Below are 20,124 nucleotides of genomic sequence, written 5' to 3'. Positions count from 1 at the left end.
CAGCAGTGCTCCAGATTGGGCCAACTCTGCAACTGCTAGGGCCACTCGACAATTGATTTCCTCTTGCATTCTTACTTCTTGTGAATACACTTTGGATTCTAACATGCGCTGACAGCTCTCCTCTTGCTGTTCCTTTCTTCGCTTGCGGCTTATGTACGAGTCGATGTCGCCTCAGAAAGCGAACTTCCAAAGAACGACCCCGTACCCTCAGCAACATCCTGGGTGCTCGGGATTCCCGAGGGCCAATGTGAGCTCATCATTCTCTCAGTCCACCTTCAACCTCCCAGCCTTAGTATCTTCAATGTTCTTGATAAGCCTTTCGGCCTTCTGGCATATTGTCTCAGTGAAGATCAGTGTCCCATCCTCTTGGCTCAGGTTGCCTCCATGAGCGTAATACCAATTTTTCGATCAATTGGGCCATTCAAGAGTTGCTAGTACGATACCCTGATCGATCAGGTCTTGTTCCATCTTGCGCCATCTGGGAATTATAGTGCTGTAACCACCTCGCCCTAGACGATGATGGTACTTCTTCTTGCCAGCATTTGCAACGTTGGTGTGAACCTTATTCGCACCGTCTTCGCTCATCTTGTATTCGACAAATGTCTTCCAATGGTCCCTCAACTTTGGCCACTTGTTGAATTGGGCGACCTTGGCAATATGATACTGATAGCTTGCATCATGGTCGTTCAAATCACTATTCTTTCATGTTTAAGGGTCAGAAAATAATTATACATCCAATGACACCTGAACAAATTCTTAAAGATGATCTTGCTAGAGCTGCTAAAACTCCTAAACAACTTGAACCATCGACGTCTGTTAATTCTGAAATCAAGTTGAATGCTCCTGTTTTGCTTACTACACGTGCTGATTTTGATGAGTTACGTGATGCTCCTTCGCCATGCTATGCCCTTATATGCTCTAGTGTGCTCGTTTCACTTGATGATGCACCATCTTTGGATATTCCCCCTGCGGTTGCTAACATTTTGCAGGAGTACGCTGATGTCTTTCCAAAAGATTTGCCACCGGGACTCCCACCACTTCGTGGCATTGAGCACCAGATCGACCTCATTTCCGGCGCACAGCTTCCGAACCGCGCACCGTACCGTACAAATCCGGATGAGACGAAGGAAATCCAGCGCCAGGTACAGGAGTTGCTTGACAAGGGTTATATTCGTGAGTCTCTTAGCCCTTGCTCCGTTCCCGTGTTACTTGTTCCAAAGAAAGATGGCTCATGGCGTATGTGTGTAGACTGTCGTGCTATTAATAACATTACCATTCGCTACCGATACCCTATACCACGCCTTGATGATATGCTAGATGAGCTTAGTGGTGCCATTATTTTCACTAAGATTGATTTGCGTAGTGGCTACCATCAGATTCGCATGAAATTGGGTGATGAATGGAAAACGACTTTTAAAACAAAATTTGGGTTATATGAATGGTTGGTTATGCCGTTTGGTTTGACAAATGCTCCCAGCACATTTATGCGTTTGATGAATGAAGTTCTGAGACCCTTCATAGGATTGTTTGTAGTTGTCTATTTTGATGATATCCTCATTTACAACAAGTCTATGGAAGAGCATTTAGATCATTTGCGTGCTGTTTTTGATGCGTTGCGTGCGGCCCATTTATTTGCTAACCTCGAAAAATGCATGTTTTGCACACAACGTGTCTCGTTTCTTGGCTATGTTGTTACTCCACAGGGCATTGAGGTGGATAGCAGCAAGATCGATGCCATTCGGGCGTGGCCTACACCGATGACGGTCACACAAATTCGAAGCTTCCTTGGCCTTGCAGGTTTCTACCGCCGGTTTGTTCGTGATTTTAGCTCCATTACAGCACCTCTACATGAGCTTACAAAGAAGGATGTTCCCTTTGCTTGGAGTGATTCGCAAGAGGTTGCGTTCAACACCTTGAAAGATAAGTTAACCAATGCTCCTCTCTTGTAGTTGCCTGATTTTACTCAAGTGTTTGAGCTTGAATGCGATGCTAGCGGTATTGGGCTAGGTGCTGTTTTGTTACAAGAAGGAAAACCGGTTGCTTACTTTAGCGAGAAATTAAGTGGTGCTAGCTTGAATTATTCTACTTATGATAAGGAGCTTTATGCTTTAGTGCGTACTTTGCATACTTGGCAGCACTATCTTTGGCATCGCGAGTTTATAATTCATTCTGATCATGAGGCTTTAAAACATATTCGTACCCAAACAAACCTGAACCGTCGTCATGCTAAATGGGTAGAATTCATTGAGTCTTTCCCTTACATTATTAAACACAAGAGCGGGAAGGAAAATGTCATTGCTGATGCTTTGTCTCGTCGCTATACCATGCTGTCACAGTTAGATTTTAAAATCTTTGGCTTGCAAACTGTGAAGGATCAATATGTGGACGATGCTGATTTTAAAGATGCTTTCGCCCATTGTATTCATGGCAAACCATGGGGCAAATTTCACATACAGGACGGGTTCCTGTTTCGCGCTAACAAGGTGTGTGTTCCAGCTAGCTCGGTTCGTCGTTTGTTGTTACAGGAAGTGCATGGAGGTGGTCTCATGGGGTACTTTGGCGTCTACAAGACGCATGAAGTGCTAGCTGCCCACTTCTTTTGGCCCCAGATGCGCGTTGATGTTGAGCGCCTTGTTGCACGCTGCACTAGTTGCCAGAAAGCTAAGTCACGATTGAACAACCATGGTTTGTACATGCCTTTGCCTGTTCCTACTTCCCCTTGGCTTGATATTTCTATGGACTTTGTTTTGGGATTGCCTAGAACTAAGAAGGGGAGGGACAGTATTTTTGTGGTTGTTGATCGTTTCTCCAAAATGGCTCATTTTATACCTTGTCATAAGACTGATGATGCTAGCAATGTTGCTGAATTGTTCTTTCGTGAGATTATTCGTTTGCATGGTATTCCAAATACAATAGTCTCTGATCGTGATGCTAAGTTTCTCAGTCATTTTTGGAGATCACTGTGGAATAAAATGGGAACTAAATTGCTGTTTAGCACCACTTGTCACCCTCAGACTGATGGACAAACTGAGGTGGTTAATCGAACCTTGTCCACCATGCTTAGGGTTGTTTTAGATAAACACTTGAAACGTTGGGAAGATTGCTTGCCTCATGTTGAGTTTGCTTATAATCATGCAACGCATTCTTCTACAAAGATGTGTTCCTTTCAGGTTGTTTATGGTTATATTCCTCGGGCGCCTATTGATTTGTTTACACTTGATGCCGAGGACTCCCCACACATAGATGCCGCTGCACATGTTGATCAAATGATTAGCTTGCATGAGCAAACTCAACAAAACATTGCTGCTGCTAATGATAAATATCAGGTTGCGGGTAGTAAAGGGAGAAACATGTTACTTTTGCACCGGGTGATTTGGTTTGGTTGCATTTGAGAAAGGATCATTTTCCTACTTTACGTCGTTCTAAATTGATGCCACGTGCTGCTGGTCCTTTGAAAGTGCTAACTAAGATTAATGATAATGCTTATATCCTTGACCTGCCTGCGGAGTTTGGTGTTTCCACGAGTTTTAATGTTGCAGATTTGAAACCGTATTGGGCGAAGATGAGGAGTTGCCGTCGAGGACGACTTCAGTTCAAGAAGGGGAGGATGATGAGGACACCACGAGTACATCTACACCAGCAGCACCTCAGGCGCCTCCAGTTGCTCCTCCACCTCAGGCGCCTACAGTTAATCATCCAGTTGGGCCAATCACTCGGGCCCGTGCGAGAGAATGAAACTTCATCATGGTGTTAAGGAACGAAGGCGCAGCGGAATAAGAAGATGGCCCAACAGGGCAGCCCAGGTGGGGCGCCTAGGGTTGGGCGCGCGCGACCCCTCCGGACTCCAGGGGCTGCGCTCCCTTTATTTAGTCGAAGTCCCTTTTGTTTACGACTTGAGTTTTGTTTTACATCTAGCTTTAGCTACTCTCGAACACGCGCAAATACGCGCTGTCCTTGTGTGATTCAGAACTCCACCTTCGAGTGATATTTAGATTGCTCGCCTCTTTTTCTTGTTCGTTCTTCGATTGCGGACAGGAATTGATCTTCGTGATCAGGCTGATCTTGCGCTAGCAAGGTTGGTAACCACAGGAAGTTGGTTCAGCGATTGCATTGGCGCTTCGGGTTCGCTCGTCGTAGTCGGATCGTGAGGGTCTACTTCCACCAAGTCGAATTTATCTCCACTCACCGAAAGATCGGACACTCCGACTCTATCATGCCCACCACCTCTGCTACAGCCACTGCCACCGCCACGGATTGCGCCGCCACCTCTGCTTCTCCCGGCGCCGCATCCTCTGCTCCCCCAGTGCCACGAACCTTCCTCCCCCCTACGCCGCCACCTCTCGTGCCGCCTCCTCCTCTGCTGCCTCCGCTCGAGGGTGCGAGCACCGCCCGCTCGAGCAACTCCGCCGTCCTCACCCCGGAGGATGTCGACGTATGAGGTGAAGGCAGGGAACTCGTCGACCTGCGAGTTCAGATCCAAGGCCTGCATCCCGGATCGTGGCCCTTGGTACGAATCCGCCTGGGAGAAAAGGTCGAAGGCGCTGGAGGGGAAGGGCGAATCCGGCTGTGAGAAGGGGTCGTCGCCGTGGCTGTCCATGACGACGCGCGAGTGGGGTTTCTGGATCTGGATCTGGAGCGGCGTGGGGTGGGGACGATGCCGCTGCGCGTGGTGGGGAGGGACGGACGGAGGTGGGGTGGCGACGCAAGGAAGGCGGTGGGGTGTGGAAGAAAAGGAGGGCGACGGTTAGTGGAAGGGAGAGGACGGCGGAGGCCCGTCGGTGGAGGGGGCGCAGTGAGGGAAGGGAGCGACGGAGGCGCGTCGGCGGAGGGGGCACGGTGAGGGAAGGGAGCGGCGGAGGTGCGAGATCCAGACGGGAGTGGATGAGGAACGGGAGTGGCGACGCGCGTGCGAGAGTGGGAGGAGAGAGAAGGGGTGCGGGGTACCGGTGGAAAAATGGACGAGGGGGACCACTTTTAGCGTTTCTAGTCGATTTTAGCACCCCTTGAGGGGCTAATGGATTATGATCCATTTTAGCCTAGGTGTTTGGGAGCACTAGGGGCTAAAAGTGACTAAAATTAGCACCCCCTCCCAAACACCCCCTTAGTCCGTGGAACCAAACAACCCGGAAACAAAACCGTCTACTACGAAGAAGAATACCGCTCCAGCACGCCGTCCTTGACCATCAATCCAACGGCATTCTTGTTCTCCTGCTCGCTTTCGCAGTAACCCCTCTGCCCTTCCAGATTCCAAAAACCCACCACGCGGTAAAGGCACCGCTCCGGCGACAGGCGTCACGAAAAGGGAGGGGAACGAACCCCTCGATCCAACAAACCCCGGCCAAAGCCAAACCCCTGCCTCCTCGGCTCCTCCTCGTCTTTTCCCTCCGCCGACGGCCCGGCGCGATGATCCAGCTCCTCTTCACGGTGCTCGCGGCGGAGGCCGCGGTGGCGGCGACGCTGCTCTTCAAGACGCCGCTGCGGAAGCTGGCCGTGCTCGCGCTCGACCGCCTCAAGCGGGGGCGCGGGCCCGTCATGGTGCGTACCGTGGCGGCCACTGTCCTCGTCGTGCTCGCATCCAGCCTCCACAGCATGGCCCAGATCCGCGGCCGCGCCGAGGGGGAGCTCGACGGTGCCGGGGTCGTGGGGCTCACCCCCACCGACCAGGTCCTCCTCGCGCGCCACCTCCTCGAGGCCTCGCTCATGGGTACGCACGCGCGGTTTCTCGATCCGTTCTCGAATTCCCTTAGTCTCCTCGGTTTAATTTGGTCCATCATCTTAAATTTCGCGGCGGTGTGTGTTGCTGAGGCTTCGCATATGTAGGGAGGGATTAGGGGAACGGATGAATCGATCTCGTTGTACAATACAGGAGCATAGGATTTTATTCTGAAATAACAGTTTAGCAATAACACGGCTACATACTGGGATGATGTATATCAAAAATTTCATTTATGATGTCCCTAGATTTCACTTTGCAGATTGCACCCAGTGGTGTAGATTGATTATTGAGCTCAGGGTAAACTCTGTTTTATTAGACTTGTCCCCTGTTTGGATGAGGCTTTTGCTCCAGGAAATTTTATAATTTCATTCAAATCGGAACTAATCTATGAGGCTATGGATATCAGTCCTACCCAAACAGGATTTTTAGGATGTAATGTTTATTATATCATGATGAAACACCAACAAAATGTGGTTGTCACATGTACCATCCTTTTTTACTTCACCATTATAAACCCTGTTCTGTATCTTTAGTATGCTTTCATAATGTTCAATGCATTGTTCTATGAATAGTTGCACCAAAGAAAATCAAACACTTCCATATGGTAGAAGTTAAATTCAGAAGATTTTCACATGGAGTGTTTCATATTCCCCTCCAATTGTGTATGGGGGAGTATGTGTGTATAAATAATTGGTAGAACCAGTCTTTTGCGCTGGACACATTTCAATGATACTGTACCCTTTTACGGACATCAATTCCATTATGTTCTGGAATAGGATATGCAAAAGCAGTCTACTTAATACAAACACAGTAACCTTTCTTTTGGTGTCTCATTTTCTCTTTCCTGCACTATGTCTCATTAGTGTCGGGGGGGCCTTTTCTTGACCTTACGTGCAATGTAGATCATGGATATCTCTCCCCTTATATCGATGTTTTTTTTTCAGAAAACTGAACATATACCTTTTGCTACATCTATATCTTATATTCTTATTCTGCAATGCATATCATGGATTTTGCCAATTATATAGTTGTTTCTCCATTTAAGTTGAGGTTGATCCCAAATAACTTTAAACACAACATGTTTGTTTGAGATGCAAAGCACTTGAAGGATCCCAGTATGATTGGGTCCCAAGCCTTAAATGTGAAACGAGTAGCTGCAATCGTGCAGTATCAGAATGTGTTGTGCATATTATTATGATATTTGTTCTTAGAATTCTTTTGCACTTTGGAAGTAATGAGGCTTGGGGTTACCTGTCCTTAGTATAACATAAAAATGAAGCAATTTTATCCATCTCAGAACGTACACCCAATGGATTATTTGATTCATATCGATGCAATGCAGCCAGATGAAGAAGATTGGCGCCTGCTAAAATAAGGGGGAGTAAATGATGGAGGCTAAAAAACGATTTAATGCATTATATGTAATCTTTTTTAATCATCTTTAAGTTTGTTATTTTTTGCACATTGTATTCCTTAAGTCATTCAACCCTTAAATCGGTGCATTCTCATATGGAACTTGTTTAACATTGTTCAAGGAAAAAAACTAATGCAATGGTATTTGTGCTTCCATAAAGCAACCAAAGGGATGTTTGAATTCATTCTGTGCCTTGGATGCTTGGTACCTAGAAATTTGCAAGTTTATCCCTGAATGTCTTTCTTCCTTGATCTTAGTCCATATAATTCCACTAATATCAGCTGTTATATTTAATTCAGATTAAACTGTAGGATTTATACTCCCTTCCAATATGTAAAAATAAAATAAATTGCTAGTGGTGATAATTTTCAACAATCGCGGTCAGCAATGAGTGAATTCACTCAGATAGCAATTGGACATGTAGGCCAAGCACAATATATATGTTCTATGGACCATAATGCAATTTTGAAGTTTCATGGACAAATTCTAATTGGCAGCTTCACATTCTTTCAGGATACTCATTATTCCTTGCTCTAGTCATCGACCGGCTCCACAACTATGTCAAAGAAATTCGAAGGCTCAAGAAGAACCTGGAGGCTGTCTCAAAACAGAACAAGACGATGCTAGAGGAAGCAACCCATGGAAGGTCGGAAGAGAGTGAGCGTGACCTGAAGGACATTTCTGACGCCAAAAAGGATGCCTAAGTATGGCATTTGATTTGGCATCCGCTCAGAAACTCCTAGCATCCTGAAAACTGTCTATTTCTATGTAGGATGTCGGTTATTGGTAATTTCCCATCAGAGAAATGAGAATTGACATCTGTACATAAGTGCTCGGCTATAATGTGCTGGAACACAAATCAACGCTGAACCTCTTAGAGCTAGGCAAGTTGCCTAGCACTGAATGATGTCCTCTGTAAATATCTGGTGCTACAGCTTTTAAACCAAATGTTAACCGTGTCTTCCTTATGTGATCTCGTGCAGGCTACGCCCGTCTGGTGCGCAAGATTTTTACAAGAAAGTCACTACGTCGGGGTGGCTCAAAATACGACCCGCTCCTACGAATATGAGTGGGTACTGTAGCTTCAGTTACTGTAGCTTTCGGGTTGCCTCGGAAGCCGCTTCTTGAGTATTTTTAAGGCCATCGCTAAGAGCAACCTCAAAAGGTTGCTAATCTTACCCTGATACCTTTTTAAGGAAAAAAAGAGAAAAAAATAAAGTTCAACAGTCCACCCAAAACGTCCCCAAAAGAGAAAAAAATAAAGTCCAACAGTCCACCCAAAACATCCCCAAAAGGTTAGCAACGCAAAAAACGCTCCCTCGCCTCGTATATTTTCGCGATGCGCGGTCTTCCCCATTCCCCCGAGCCACGCGCGCCAGATGCTTCCGCGCTCTTTTTTTTTTGCCGCTCGCTCAATGACTCAAACCTTTCTTCTTCCTCTCCCTCTGTCTTATCTCTTCCTCTGACCAGCAGCGCAGGCGTAGGGTCAGGAGGGGCGGAGCTGAACTGTGGCGCCCGGCTAGCGCTCCACCGTGGCGTCCCTGGCGGCGGCTCCTTGCAGCGCACGGGCGCAGGTCCGGAAGGGGCGGCTCCTTGCAGCACATGGGCATAGGGGTGAGAGGGGCGACGCAAGGCTGGGATGGTCACGCTAGGTTAGCGCTCCGCTGGGGCGCCCCCGACGGCTGCTCCCTGCTGCGCACAGGCGAAGGGCGGGGCAGATCGAGCACCTCGCAAATCGCGAAGTAGCCGCATCGGACGACGTCTTGGGGGAGCAGAAGTCATAGAGCTTGCCGGCGCTGGAGAAGATGATGACGCCGACCTCGATGTCACAGAGCATGCTGATCTCCCGCGCCTTCTTGAGGATCCCGTTGCGGCGCTTGGAGAAGGTCACCTAGCGGTTGGTAGAGTTCTCGATCCGCTTGATTTCGATCTTGTCGCGCCCCATCCTTCCTTAGCTCCTCCACCGGCAACCTCCCAAGAAAGGCTCAGCTCTTCCCTTCCTGAACTAGAGCCTAGAGCCGCCTGGTTGGTAGTAGTGCCCGGATGAGGAGGGGCCTGGTGCAGCGGCGGTAAAGGAGGAAGAGGATGTGGGAGACTGAGCAGCAGTGCCGGAGATGGATGGCGCGGCGACTGCGACGAGGAGGTGGTGGCAAGGAGGAGCAGGAGAAGGAGGTGAGGAGCCTTGGCGGCAGAGCCGGCGGCGTTTGAGCACAGCGATGGAGCTTTGTTCTAGATGTAGAGGGGGGGGGGTCTGTTCTAGGTAGGCCCAATTACGATGACGTGGTAAATATTGGGGAGTGGTTTTTAGCGTTCTGCTGTGGCCTGATATGTTTTTGGGGGAAAATTTTTTTTAGCATAGTCCACAAAACCTCGTTTTGGGAAAGAATTTTTTTGGAAACTCTTAGAGTTGCTCTAACCTCGCACATGATGTTTTTTAAACCCCGCAAATGATCTTTTCAGGGCCATTTCCAGGGGCGGTTCGCCCCCGTGGCCTCTTTGCAAATGTTTTTCTACGCAGCTCATGGGGCAAGCCACCCCTAGAAATAGCCAACAAAATGCCCAACCATACTTCTTCCTTTTCCCGACAACATGGTTCTTAGTCGAGGAAGGTGGTCCCTCAAAATCCAGAAAAAGGAAAATGTGAAGGAAGGTTTTCAACTCGATTTCATTGTAGTTAGAGGTTATAAGAGGTAAGTTGATGCTAACCTAATGTTTTTCTAAGCTTATTGAATAGGTTTAAAGCTCCAATAGAGTTCCCTTACCTCTAAGTAGATGTAGACCTCTAAGGTGTGTTTTAGTCATTTGGAGCTCAATTTACCTCAAGCTTTTGGCTGAAGTTAGGTTATTTAAGGACAACAAGATTATCTGATTGATTATTTGTACTCAATTTTGATGTTTTAGCCTCATTTACTAATGATGAATTTTCTAGATCCATGGAGAGAGAGAAGATTTGGTTTTTTCTATATTTACACATACATGATACATTTTTTCTAAGATTTAGTGGGACAAGAACAAGTTAGGTTTTGATTTTTTTAATTAATACATGTGACATTGAGTTTTTTCAATAACTACACATACATGTGTACATATATATACTATTTGTTTAAAAATTATTAAAGTGATGGTTTTAATCCATTTAAATTATTTGTTGCTATTTAAAGATGGATAGGACATGGATGTACAAGGCATAAAGGACGGACACCTATTTCTATGGAGAACTTAATAAATTCATTCAAGTTGCGGTGAACTATGCATGATTGAGAAGATAAAGAAGATATATTATCCATGCAAAATCTGCAAGAACATGTGAGTATTTAGCGAGACTACTACAATCAGATCGCATGTGATAGTTGGAGGTTTCGTGATGTGGACATTGCACCGGTTACACAAGACCACGCATCGGGTACACAAGCTCATTAGGTCTGAAGGACCAATTACGCGCAGCAGTGCTAAGAAACTCCAACAAGAGGTGCATGCTTTCCTTGCTAAAATTAACTTCAACATACGTGAGAATTTTATACTACCTAAATCCTTTACCTTGGTTGTTATTAGGTATACACATGAAGAGGAGGGTACTGCACTACATGGAGACAAAACACAAAAATCATGTTTGGGAGTGTTTTGGAGCCATTCGCTAATGCACGAAAAATAATGCGAAACGGGTGGGTTTCGGTACCCGAATGCAATATTTTCGGGTAGCGAACTTTTGACAGATTTTTTTCATAATGAACACATTGAATTTACCTCATTAAACCATAGAACATGTGTGGGAGTGTTTCGGCACATTTCGCTACAGCACCAAAAATGATGCGAAACGGTTGCGTTTCGGCACCTGAATGCTTTGTTTCCGGGTAGCGAACTTCCAACGGATTTTTTCGCAACAAATGCATTGAATCTACATCATTGGACCGTAGAACACGTTTGGGAGCATTTTGAGCATTTCGCTACTGCACGAAAAACAATGCGAAACGGTTGTGTTTCGTCACCTGAATCATTGTTTCCGGGTAGCGAACTTATAACAAATTATTTTGCAACAAATGGATCCAATCTACTTCATTAGACCCTAAAATATGTTTGGAAGTGTTTTGGAGCATTTCGCTACTACACGAAAAATAATGGGTGCATTTCGACACCCGAATGCACTATTTCCGGGTAGCGAAACTCGGGTGGATTTTTTCGCAACGAACGCATGCAATCTTCCTAACTAGACCCTAGAAAATGTTTGGGAGTGTTTTTGAGCATTCGGTTCCAGCACGAAAAACGATGCAAAACGGGTGCATTTCGGCACCCGAATGCACTATTTCCGGGTAGCGAAACTCGGGTGGATTTTTTCGCAACGAAAGCATGCAATCTTCCTAACTATACACTAGAACATGTTTGGGAGTGTTTTTGAGCATTCGGTTCCGCCACGAAAAACGATGCAAAGCGGGTGCATTTCGGCACCCGAATGCACTATTCCGGGTAGCGAAACTCGGGTGGATTTTTTCGCAACGAACACATGCAATCTTCCTAACTATACACTAGAACATGTTTGGGAGTGTTTTTGAGCATTCAGTTCCGAAACGAAAAACGATGCAAAACGGGTGCATTTCGGCACCCGAATGCACTATTTCCGGGTAGCGAAACTCAGGTGGATTTTTTCGCAACGAACGCATGCAATCTTCCTAACTATACACTAGAACATGTTTGGGAGTGTTTTTGAGCATTCGGTTCCGGCACGAAAAACGATGCAAAACGGGTGCATTTTGGCACCCTAATGCACTATTTCCGGGTAGCGAAACTCGGGTGGATGTTTTCGCAACGAACGCATACAATCTTCCTAACTATACACTAGAACATGTTTGGGAGTGTTTTTTAGCATTCGGTTCCGGCACGAAAAACGATGCAAAACGGGTGCATTTCGGCACCCGAATGTACTATTTCCGGGTAGCGAAACTCGGGTGGATTTTTTCGCAACGAACGCAAGCAATCTTCCTAACTATACACTAGAACATGTTTGGGAGTGTTTTTGAGCATTCGGTTCCGGCACGAAAAACGACGCAAAACGGGTGCATTTCGGCACCCGAATGCACTATTTCCGGGTAGCGAAACTCGGGTGGATGTCTTCGCAACGAACGCATGCAATCTTCCTAACTATACACTAGAACATGTTTGGGAGTGTTTTTGAGCATTCGGTTCCGGAACGAAAAACGATGCAAAACGGGTGCATTTCGGCACCCGAATGCACTATTTCCGGGTAGCAAAACTCGGGTGGATGTTTTCGCAACGAACGCATACAATCTTCCTAACTATACACTAGAACATGTTTGGGAGTGTTTTTGAGTATTCGGTTCCGGCACGAAAAACGATGCAAAACGGGTGCATTTCGGCACCCGAATGCACTATTTCCGGGTAGCGAAACTCAGGTGGATTTTTTCGCAACGAACGCATGCAATCTTCCTAACTATACACTAGAACATGTTTGGGAGTGTTTTTGAGCATTCGGTTCCGGCACGAAAAATGATGCAAAACGGGTGCATTTCGGCACCCTAATGCACTATTTCCGGGTAGCGAAACTCGGGTGGATGTTTTCGCAACGAACGCATGCAATCTTCCTAACTATACACTAGAACATGTTTGGGAGTGTTTTTGAGCATTCGGTTCCGGCACGAAAAACGATGCAAAATGGGTGCATTTCGGCACCCGAATGCACTATTTCCGAGTAGCGAAACTCGGGTGGATGTTTTCGCAACGAACGCATGCAATCTTCCTAACTATACACTAGAACATGTTTGGGAGTGTTTTTGAGCATTCGGTTCCGGCACGAAAAACGACGCAAAACGGGTGCATTTCGGCACCCGAATGCACTATTTCCGGGTAGCGAAACTCGGGTGGATGTTTTCGCAACGAACGCATGCAATCTTCCTAACTATACACTAGAACATGTTTGGGAGTGTTTTTGAGCATTCGGTTCCGGAACGAAAAACGATGCAAAACGGGTGCATTTCGGCACCCGAATGCACTATTTCCGGGTAGCAAAACTCGGGTGGATGTTTTCGCAACGAACGCATACAATCTTCCTAACTATACACTAGAACATGTTTGGGAGTGTTTTTGAGTATTCGGTTCCGGCACGAAAAACGATGCAAAACGGGTGCATTTCGGCACCCGAATGTACTATTTCCGGGTAGCGAAACTCAGGTGGATTTTTTCGCAACGAACGCAAGCAATCTTCCTAACTATACACTAGAACATGTTTGGGAGTGTTTTTGAGTATTCGGTTCCGGCATGAAAAACGATGCAAAACGGGTGCATTTCGGCACCCGAATGCACTATTTCCGGGTAGCGAAACTCGGGTGGATTTTTTCGCAACGAAAGCATGCAATCTTCCTAACTATACACTAGAACATGTTTGGGAGTGTTTTTGAGCATTCGGTTCCGCCACGAAAAACGATGCAAAGCGGGTGCATTTCGGCACCCGAATGCACTATTCCGGGTAGCGAAACTCGGGTGGATTTTTTCGCAACGAACACATGCAATCTTCCTAACTATACACTAGAACATGTTTGGGAGTGTTTTTGAGCATTCAGTTCCGAAACGAAAAACGATGCAAAACGGGTGCATTTCGGCACCCGAATGCACTATTTCCGGGTAGCGAAACTGAGGTGGATTTTTTCGCAACGAACGCATGCAATCTTCCTAACTATACACTAGAACATGTTTGGGAGTGTTTTTGAGCATTCGGTTCCGGCACGAAAAACGATGCAAAACGGGTGCATTTTGGCACCCTAATGCACTATTTCCGGGTAGCGAAACTCGGGTGGATGTTTTCGCAACGAACGCATGCAATCTTCCTAACTATACACTAGAACATGTTTGGGAGTGTTTTTGAGCATTCGGTTCCGGCACGAAAAACGATGCAAAATGGGTGCATTTCGGCACCCGAATGCACTATTTCCGGGTAGCGAAACTCGGGTGGATGTTTTCGCAACGAACGCATGCAATCTTCCTAACTATACACTAGAACATGTTTGGGAGTGTTTTTGAGCATTCGGTTCCGGCACGAAAAACGACGCAAAACGGGTGCATTTCGGCACCCGAATGGACTATTTCCGGGTAGCGAAACTCGGGTGGATGTTTTCGCAACGAACGCATGCAATCTTCCTAACTATACACTAGAACATGTTTGGGAGTGTTTTTGAGCATTCGGTTCCGGAACGAAAAACGATGCAAAACGGGTGCATTTCGGCACCCGAATGCACTATTTCCGGGTAGCAAAACTCGGGTGGATGTTTTCGCAACGAACGCATACAATCTTCCTAACTATACACTAGAACATGTTTGGGAGTGTTTTTGAGTATTCGGTTCCGGCACGAAAAACGATGCAAAACGGGTGCATTTCGGCACCCGAATGTACTATTTCCGGGTAGCGAAACTCGGGTGGATTTTTTCGCAACGAACGCAAGCAATCTTCCTAACTATACACTAGAACATGTTTGGGAGTGTTTTTAAGCATTCGGTTCCGGCATGAAAAACGATGCAAAACGGGTCCATTTCGGCACCCGAATGCACTATTTCCGGGTAGCGAAACTCGGGTGGATTTTTTCGCAACGAAAGCATGCAATCTTCCTAACTATACACTAGAACATGTTTGGGAGTGTTTTTGAGCATTCGGTTCCGGCACGAAAAACGATGCAAAGCGGGTGCATTTCGGCACCCGAATGCACTATTCCGGGTAGCGAAACTCGGGTGGATGTTTTCGCAACGAACGCATGCAATCTTCCTAACTATACACTAGAACATGTTTGGGAGTGTTTTTGAGCATTCAGTTCCGAAACGAAAAACGATGCAAAACGGGTGCATTTCGGCACCCGAATGCACTATTTCCGGGTAGCGAAACTGAGGTGGATTTTTTCGCAACGAACGCATGCAATCTTCCTAACTATACACTAGAACATGTTTGGGAGTGTTTTTGAGCATTCGGTTCCGGCACGAAAAACGATGCAAAACGGGTGCATTTTGGCACCCTAATGCACTATTTCCGGGTAGCGAAACTCGGGTGGATGTTTTCGCAACGAACGCATGCAATCTTCCTAACTATACACTAGAACATGTTTGGGAGTGTTTTTGAGCATTCGGTTCCGGCACGAAAAACGATGCAAAATGGGTGCATTTCGGCACCCGAATGCACTATTTCCGGGTAGCGAAACTCGGGTGGATGTTTTCGCAACGAACGCATGCAATCTTCCTAACTATACACTAGAACATGTTTGGGAGTGTTTTTGAGCATTCGGTTCCGGCACGAAAAACGACGCAAAACGGGTGCATTTCGGCACCCGAATGGACTATTTCCGGGTAGCGAAACTCGGGTGGATGTTTTCGCAACGAACGCATGCAATCTTCCTAACTATACACTAGAACATGTTTGGGAGTGTTTTTGAGCATTCGGTTCCGGAACGAAAAACGATGCAAAACGGGTGCATTTCGGCACCCGAATGCACTATTTCCGGGTAGCAAAACTCGGGTGGATGTTTTCGCAACGAACGCATACAATCTTCCTAACTATACACTAGAACATGTTTGGGAGTGTTTTTGAGTATTCGGTTCCGGCACGAAAAACGATGCAAAACGGGTGCATTTCGGCACCCGAATGTACTATTTCCGGGTAGCGAAACTCGGGTGGATTTTTTCGCAACGAACGCAAGCAATCTTCCTAACTATACACTAGAACATGTTTGGGAGTGTTTTTAAGCATTCGGTTCCGGCATGAAAAACGATGCAAAACGGGTCCATTTCGGCACCCGAATGCACTATTTCCGGGTAGCGAAACTCGGGTGGATTTTTTCGCAACGAAAGCATGCAATCTTCCTAACTATACACTAGAACATGTTTGGGAGTGTTTTTGAGCATTCGGTTCCGGCACGAAAAACGATGCAAAGCGGGTGCATTTCGGCACCCGAATGCACTATTCCGGGTAGCGAAACTCGGGTGGATGTTTTCGCAACGAACGCATGCAATCTTCCTAACTATACACTAGAACATGTTTGGGAGTGTTTTTGAGCATTCGGTTCCGGAACGAAAAACGATGCAAAACGGGTGCATTTCGGCACCCGAATGCACTATTTCCGGGTAGCAAAACTCGGGTGGATGTTTTCGCAACGAACGCATACAATCTTCCTAACTATACACTAGAACATGTTTGGGAGTGTTTTTGAGTATTCGGTTCCGGCACGAAAAACGATGCAAAACGGGTGCATTTCGGCACCCGAATGTACTATTTCCGGGTAGCGAAACTCAGGTGGATTTTTTCGCAACGAACGCAAGCAATCTTCCTAACTATACACTAGAACATGTTTGGGAGTGTTTTTGAGTATTCGGTTCCGGCATGAAAAACGATGCAAAACGGGTGCATTTCGGCACCCGAATGCACTATTTCCGGGTAGCGAAACTCGGGTGGATTTTTTCGCAACGAAAGCATGCAATCTTCCTAACTATACACTAGAACATGTTTGGGAGTGTTTTTGAGCATTCGGTTCCGCCACGAAAAACGATGCAAAGCGGGTGCATTTCGGCACCCGAATGCACTATTCCGGGTAGCGAAACTCGGGTGGATTTTTTCGCAACGAACACATGCAATCTTCCTAACTATACACTAGAACATGTTTGGGAGTGTTTTTGAGCATTCAGTTCCGAAACGAAAAACGATGCAAAACGGGTGCATTTCGGCACCCGAATGCACTATTTCCGGGTAGCGAAACTGAGGTGGATTTTTTCGCAACGAACGCATGCAATCTTCCTAACTATACACTAGAACATGTTTGGGAGTGTTTTTGAGCATTCGGTTCCGGCACGAAAAACGATGCAAAACGGGTGCATTTTGGCACCCTAATGCACTATTTCCGGGTAGCGAAACTCGGGTGGATGTTTTCGCAACGAACGCATGCAATCTTCCTAACTATACACTAGAACATGTTTGGGAGTGTTTTTGAGCATTCGGTTCCGGCACGAAAAACGATGCAAAATGGGTGCATTTCGGCACCCGAATGCACTATTTCCGGGTAGCGAAACTCGGGTGGATGTTTTCGCAACGAACGCATGCAATCTTCCTAACTATACACTAGAACATGTTTGGGAGTGTTTTTGAGCATTCGGTTCCGGCACGAAAAACGACGCAAAACGGGTGCATTTCGGCACCCGAATGGACTATTTCCGGGTAGCGAAACTCGGGTGGATGTTTTCGCAACGAACGCATGCAATCTTCCTAACTATACACTAGAACATGTTTGGGAGTGTTTTTGAGCATTCGGTTCCGGAACGAAAAACGATGCAAAACGGGTGCATTTCGGCACCCGAATGCACTATTTCCGGGTAGCAAAACTCGGGTGGATGTTTTCGCAACGAACGCATACAATCTTCCTAACTATACACTAGAACATGTTTGGGAGTGTTTTTGAGTATTCGGTTCCGGCACGAAAAACGATGCAAAACGGGTGCATTTCGGCACCCGAATGTACTATTTCCGGGTAGCGAAACTCGGGTGGATTTTTTCGCAACGAACGCAAGCAATCTTCCTAACTATACACTAGAACATGTTTGGGAGTGTTTTTAAGCATTCGGTTCCGGCATGAAAAACGATGCAAAACGGGTCCATTTCGGCACCCGAATGCACTATTTCCGGGTAGCGAAACTCGGGTGGATTTTTTCGCAACGAAAGCATGCAATCTTCCTAACTATACACTAGAACATGTTTGGGAGTGTTTTTGAGCATTCGGTTCCGACACGAAAAACGATGCAAAGCGGGTGCATTTCGGCACCCGAATGCACTATTCCGGGTAGCGAAACTCGGGTGGATTTTTTCGCAACGAACACATGCAATCTTCCTAACTATACACTAGAACATGTTTGGGAGTGTTTTTGAGCATTCAGTTCCGAAACGAAAAACGATGCAAAACGGGTGCATTTCGGCACCCGAATGCACTATTTCCGGGTAGCGAAACTCAGGTGGATTTTTTCGCAACGAACGCATGCAATCTTCCTAACTATACACTAGAACATGTTTGGGAGTGTTTTTGAGCATTCGGTTCCGGCACGAAAAACGATGCAAAACGGGTGCATTTTGGCACCCTAATGCACTATTTCCGGGTAGCGAAACTCGGGTGGATGTTTTCGCAACGAACGCATGCAATCTTCCTAACTATACACTAGAACATGTTTGGGAGTGTTTTTGAGCATTCGGTTCCGGCACGAAAAACGATGCAAAATGGGTGCATTTCGGCACCCGAATGCACTATTTCCGGGTAGCGAAACTCGGGTGGATGTTTTCGCAACGAACGCATGCAATCTTCCTAACTATACACTAGAACATGTTTGGGAGTGTTTTTGAGCATTCGGTTCCGGCACGAAAAACGACGCAAAACGGGTGCATTTCGGCACCCGAATGCACTATTTCCGGGTAGCGAAACTCGGGTGGATGTTTTCGCAACGAACGCATGCAATCTTCCTAACTATACACTAGAACATGTTTGGGAGTGTTTTTGAGCATTCGGTTCCGGCACGAAAAACGATGCAAAATGGGTGAATTTCGGCACCCGAATGCACTATTTCCGGGTAGCGAAACTCGGGTGGATGTTTTCGCAACGAACGCATGCAATCTTCCTAACTATACACTAGAACATGTTTGGGAGTGTTTTTGAGCATTCGGTTCCGGCACGAAAAACGACGCAAAACGGGTGCATTTCGGCACCCGAATGGACTATTTCCGGGTAGCGAAACTCGGGTGGATGTTTTCGCAACGAACGCATGCAATCTTCCTAACTATACACTAGAACATGTTTGGGAGTGTTTTTGAGCATTCGGTTCCGGAACGAAAAACGATGCAAAACGGGTGCATTTCGGCACCCGAATGCACTATTTCCGGGTAGCAAAACTCGGGTGGATGTTTTCGCAACGAACGCATACAATCTTCCTAACTATACACTAGAACATGTTTGGGAGTGTTTTTGAGTATTCGGTTCCGGCACGAAAAACGATGCAAAACGGGTGCATTTCGGCACCCGAATGTACTATTTCCGGGTAGCGAAACTCGGGTGGATTTTTTCGCAACGAACGCAAGCAATCTTCCTAACTATACACTAGAACATGTTTGGGAGTGTTTTTAAGCATTCGGTTCCGGCATGAAAAACGATGCAAAACGGGTCCATTTCGGCACCCGAATGCACTATTTCCGGGTAGCGAAACTCGGGTGGATTTTTTCGCAACGAAAGCATGCAATCTTCCTAACTATACACTAGAACATGTTTGGGAGTGTTTTTGAGCATTCGGTTCCGACACGAAAAACGATGCAAAGCGGGTGCATTTCGGCACCCGAATGCACTATTCCGGGTAGCGAAACTCGGGTGGATTTTTTCGCAACGAACACATGCAATCTTCCTAACTATACACTAGAACATGTTTGGGAGTGTTTTTGAGCATTCAGTTCCGAAACGAAAAACGATGCAAAACGGGTGCATTTCGGCACCCGAATGCACTATTTCCGGGTAGCGAAACTCAGGTGGATTTTTTCGCAACGAACGCATGCAATCTTCCTAACTATACACTAGAACATGTTTGGGAGTGTTTTTGAGCATTCGGTTCCGGCACGAAAAACGATGCAAAACGGGTGCATTTTGGCACCCTAATGCACTATTTCCGGGTAGCGAAACTCGGGTGGATGTTTTCGCAACGAACGCATGCAATCTTCCTAACTATACACTAGAACATGTTTGGGAGTGTTTTTGAGCATTCGGTTCCGGCACGAAAAACGATGCAAAATGGGTGCATTTCGGCACCCGAATGCACTATTTCCGGGTAGCGAAACTCGGGTGGATGTTTTCGCAACGAACGCATGCAATCTTCCTAACTATACACTAGAACATGTTTGGGAGTGTTTTTGAGCATTCGGTTCCGGCACGAAAAACGACGCAAAACGGGTGCATTTCGGCACCCGAATGCACTATTTCCGGGTAGCGAAACTCGG

The 20,124-nt window shown here is 46.5% G+C and overlaps 1 protein-coding gene across 1 annotated transcript; it reads left to right on the top strand.

Moving 5' to 3' along the window:
* The first annotated feature begins 5,220 nt into the window (after window positions 1-5,220).
* LOC117851443 (uncharacterized) lies at window positions 5,221-8,098 on the top strand. The gene is made up of 2 exons (XM_034733260.2): window positions 5,221-5,704; window positions 7,644-8,098. The coding sequence occupies exons 1-2, from the start codon at window positions 5,404-5,406 to the stop codon at window positions 7,832-7,834; spliced, it is 492 nt and encodes a 163-aa protein (XP_034589151.1). The 5' UTR covers window positions 5,221-5,403; the 3' UTR covers window positions 7,835-8,098.
* The last annotated feature ends 12,026 nt before the right edge of the window (window positions 8,099-20,124 follow it).

Source organism: Setaria viridis, chromosome 4 (assembly GCF_005286985.2).
Source record: "Setaria viridis chromosome 4, Setaria_viridis_v4.0, whole genome shotgun sequence".
NCBI classification, from domain to species: Eukaryota; Viridiplantae; Streptophyta; class Magnoliopsida; order Poales; family Poaceae; genus Setaria; species Setaria viridis.
This window is presented reverse-complemented; position numbering and strand designations above follow the sequence as displayed.

Coding starts and splice junctions, on each gene's coding strand:
- LOC117851443 (XM_034733260.2), top strand. CDS start 5,404: ATGATCCAGCTCCTCTTCACGGTGCTCGCGGCGGAGGCCGCGGTGGCG. Junction 5,705..7,643: donor CCTCGAGGCCTCGCTCATGG/GTACGCACGCGC, acceptor ACATTCTTTCAG/GATACTCATTATTCCTTGCT.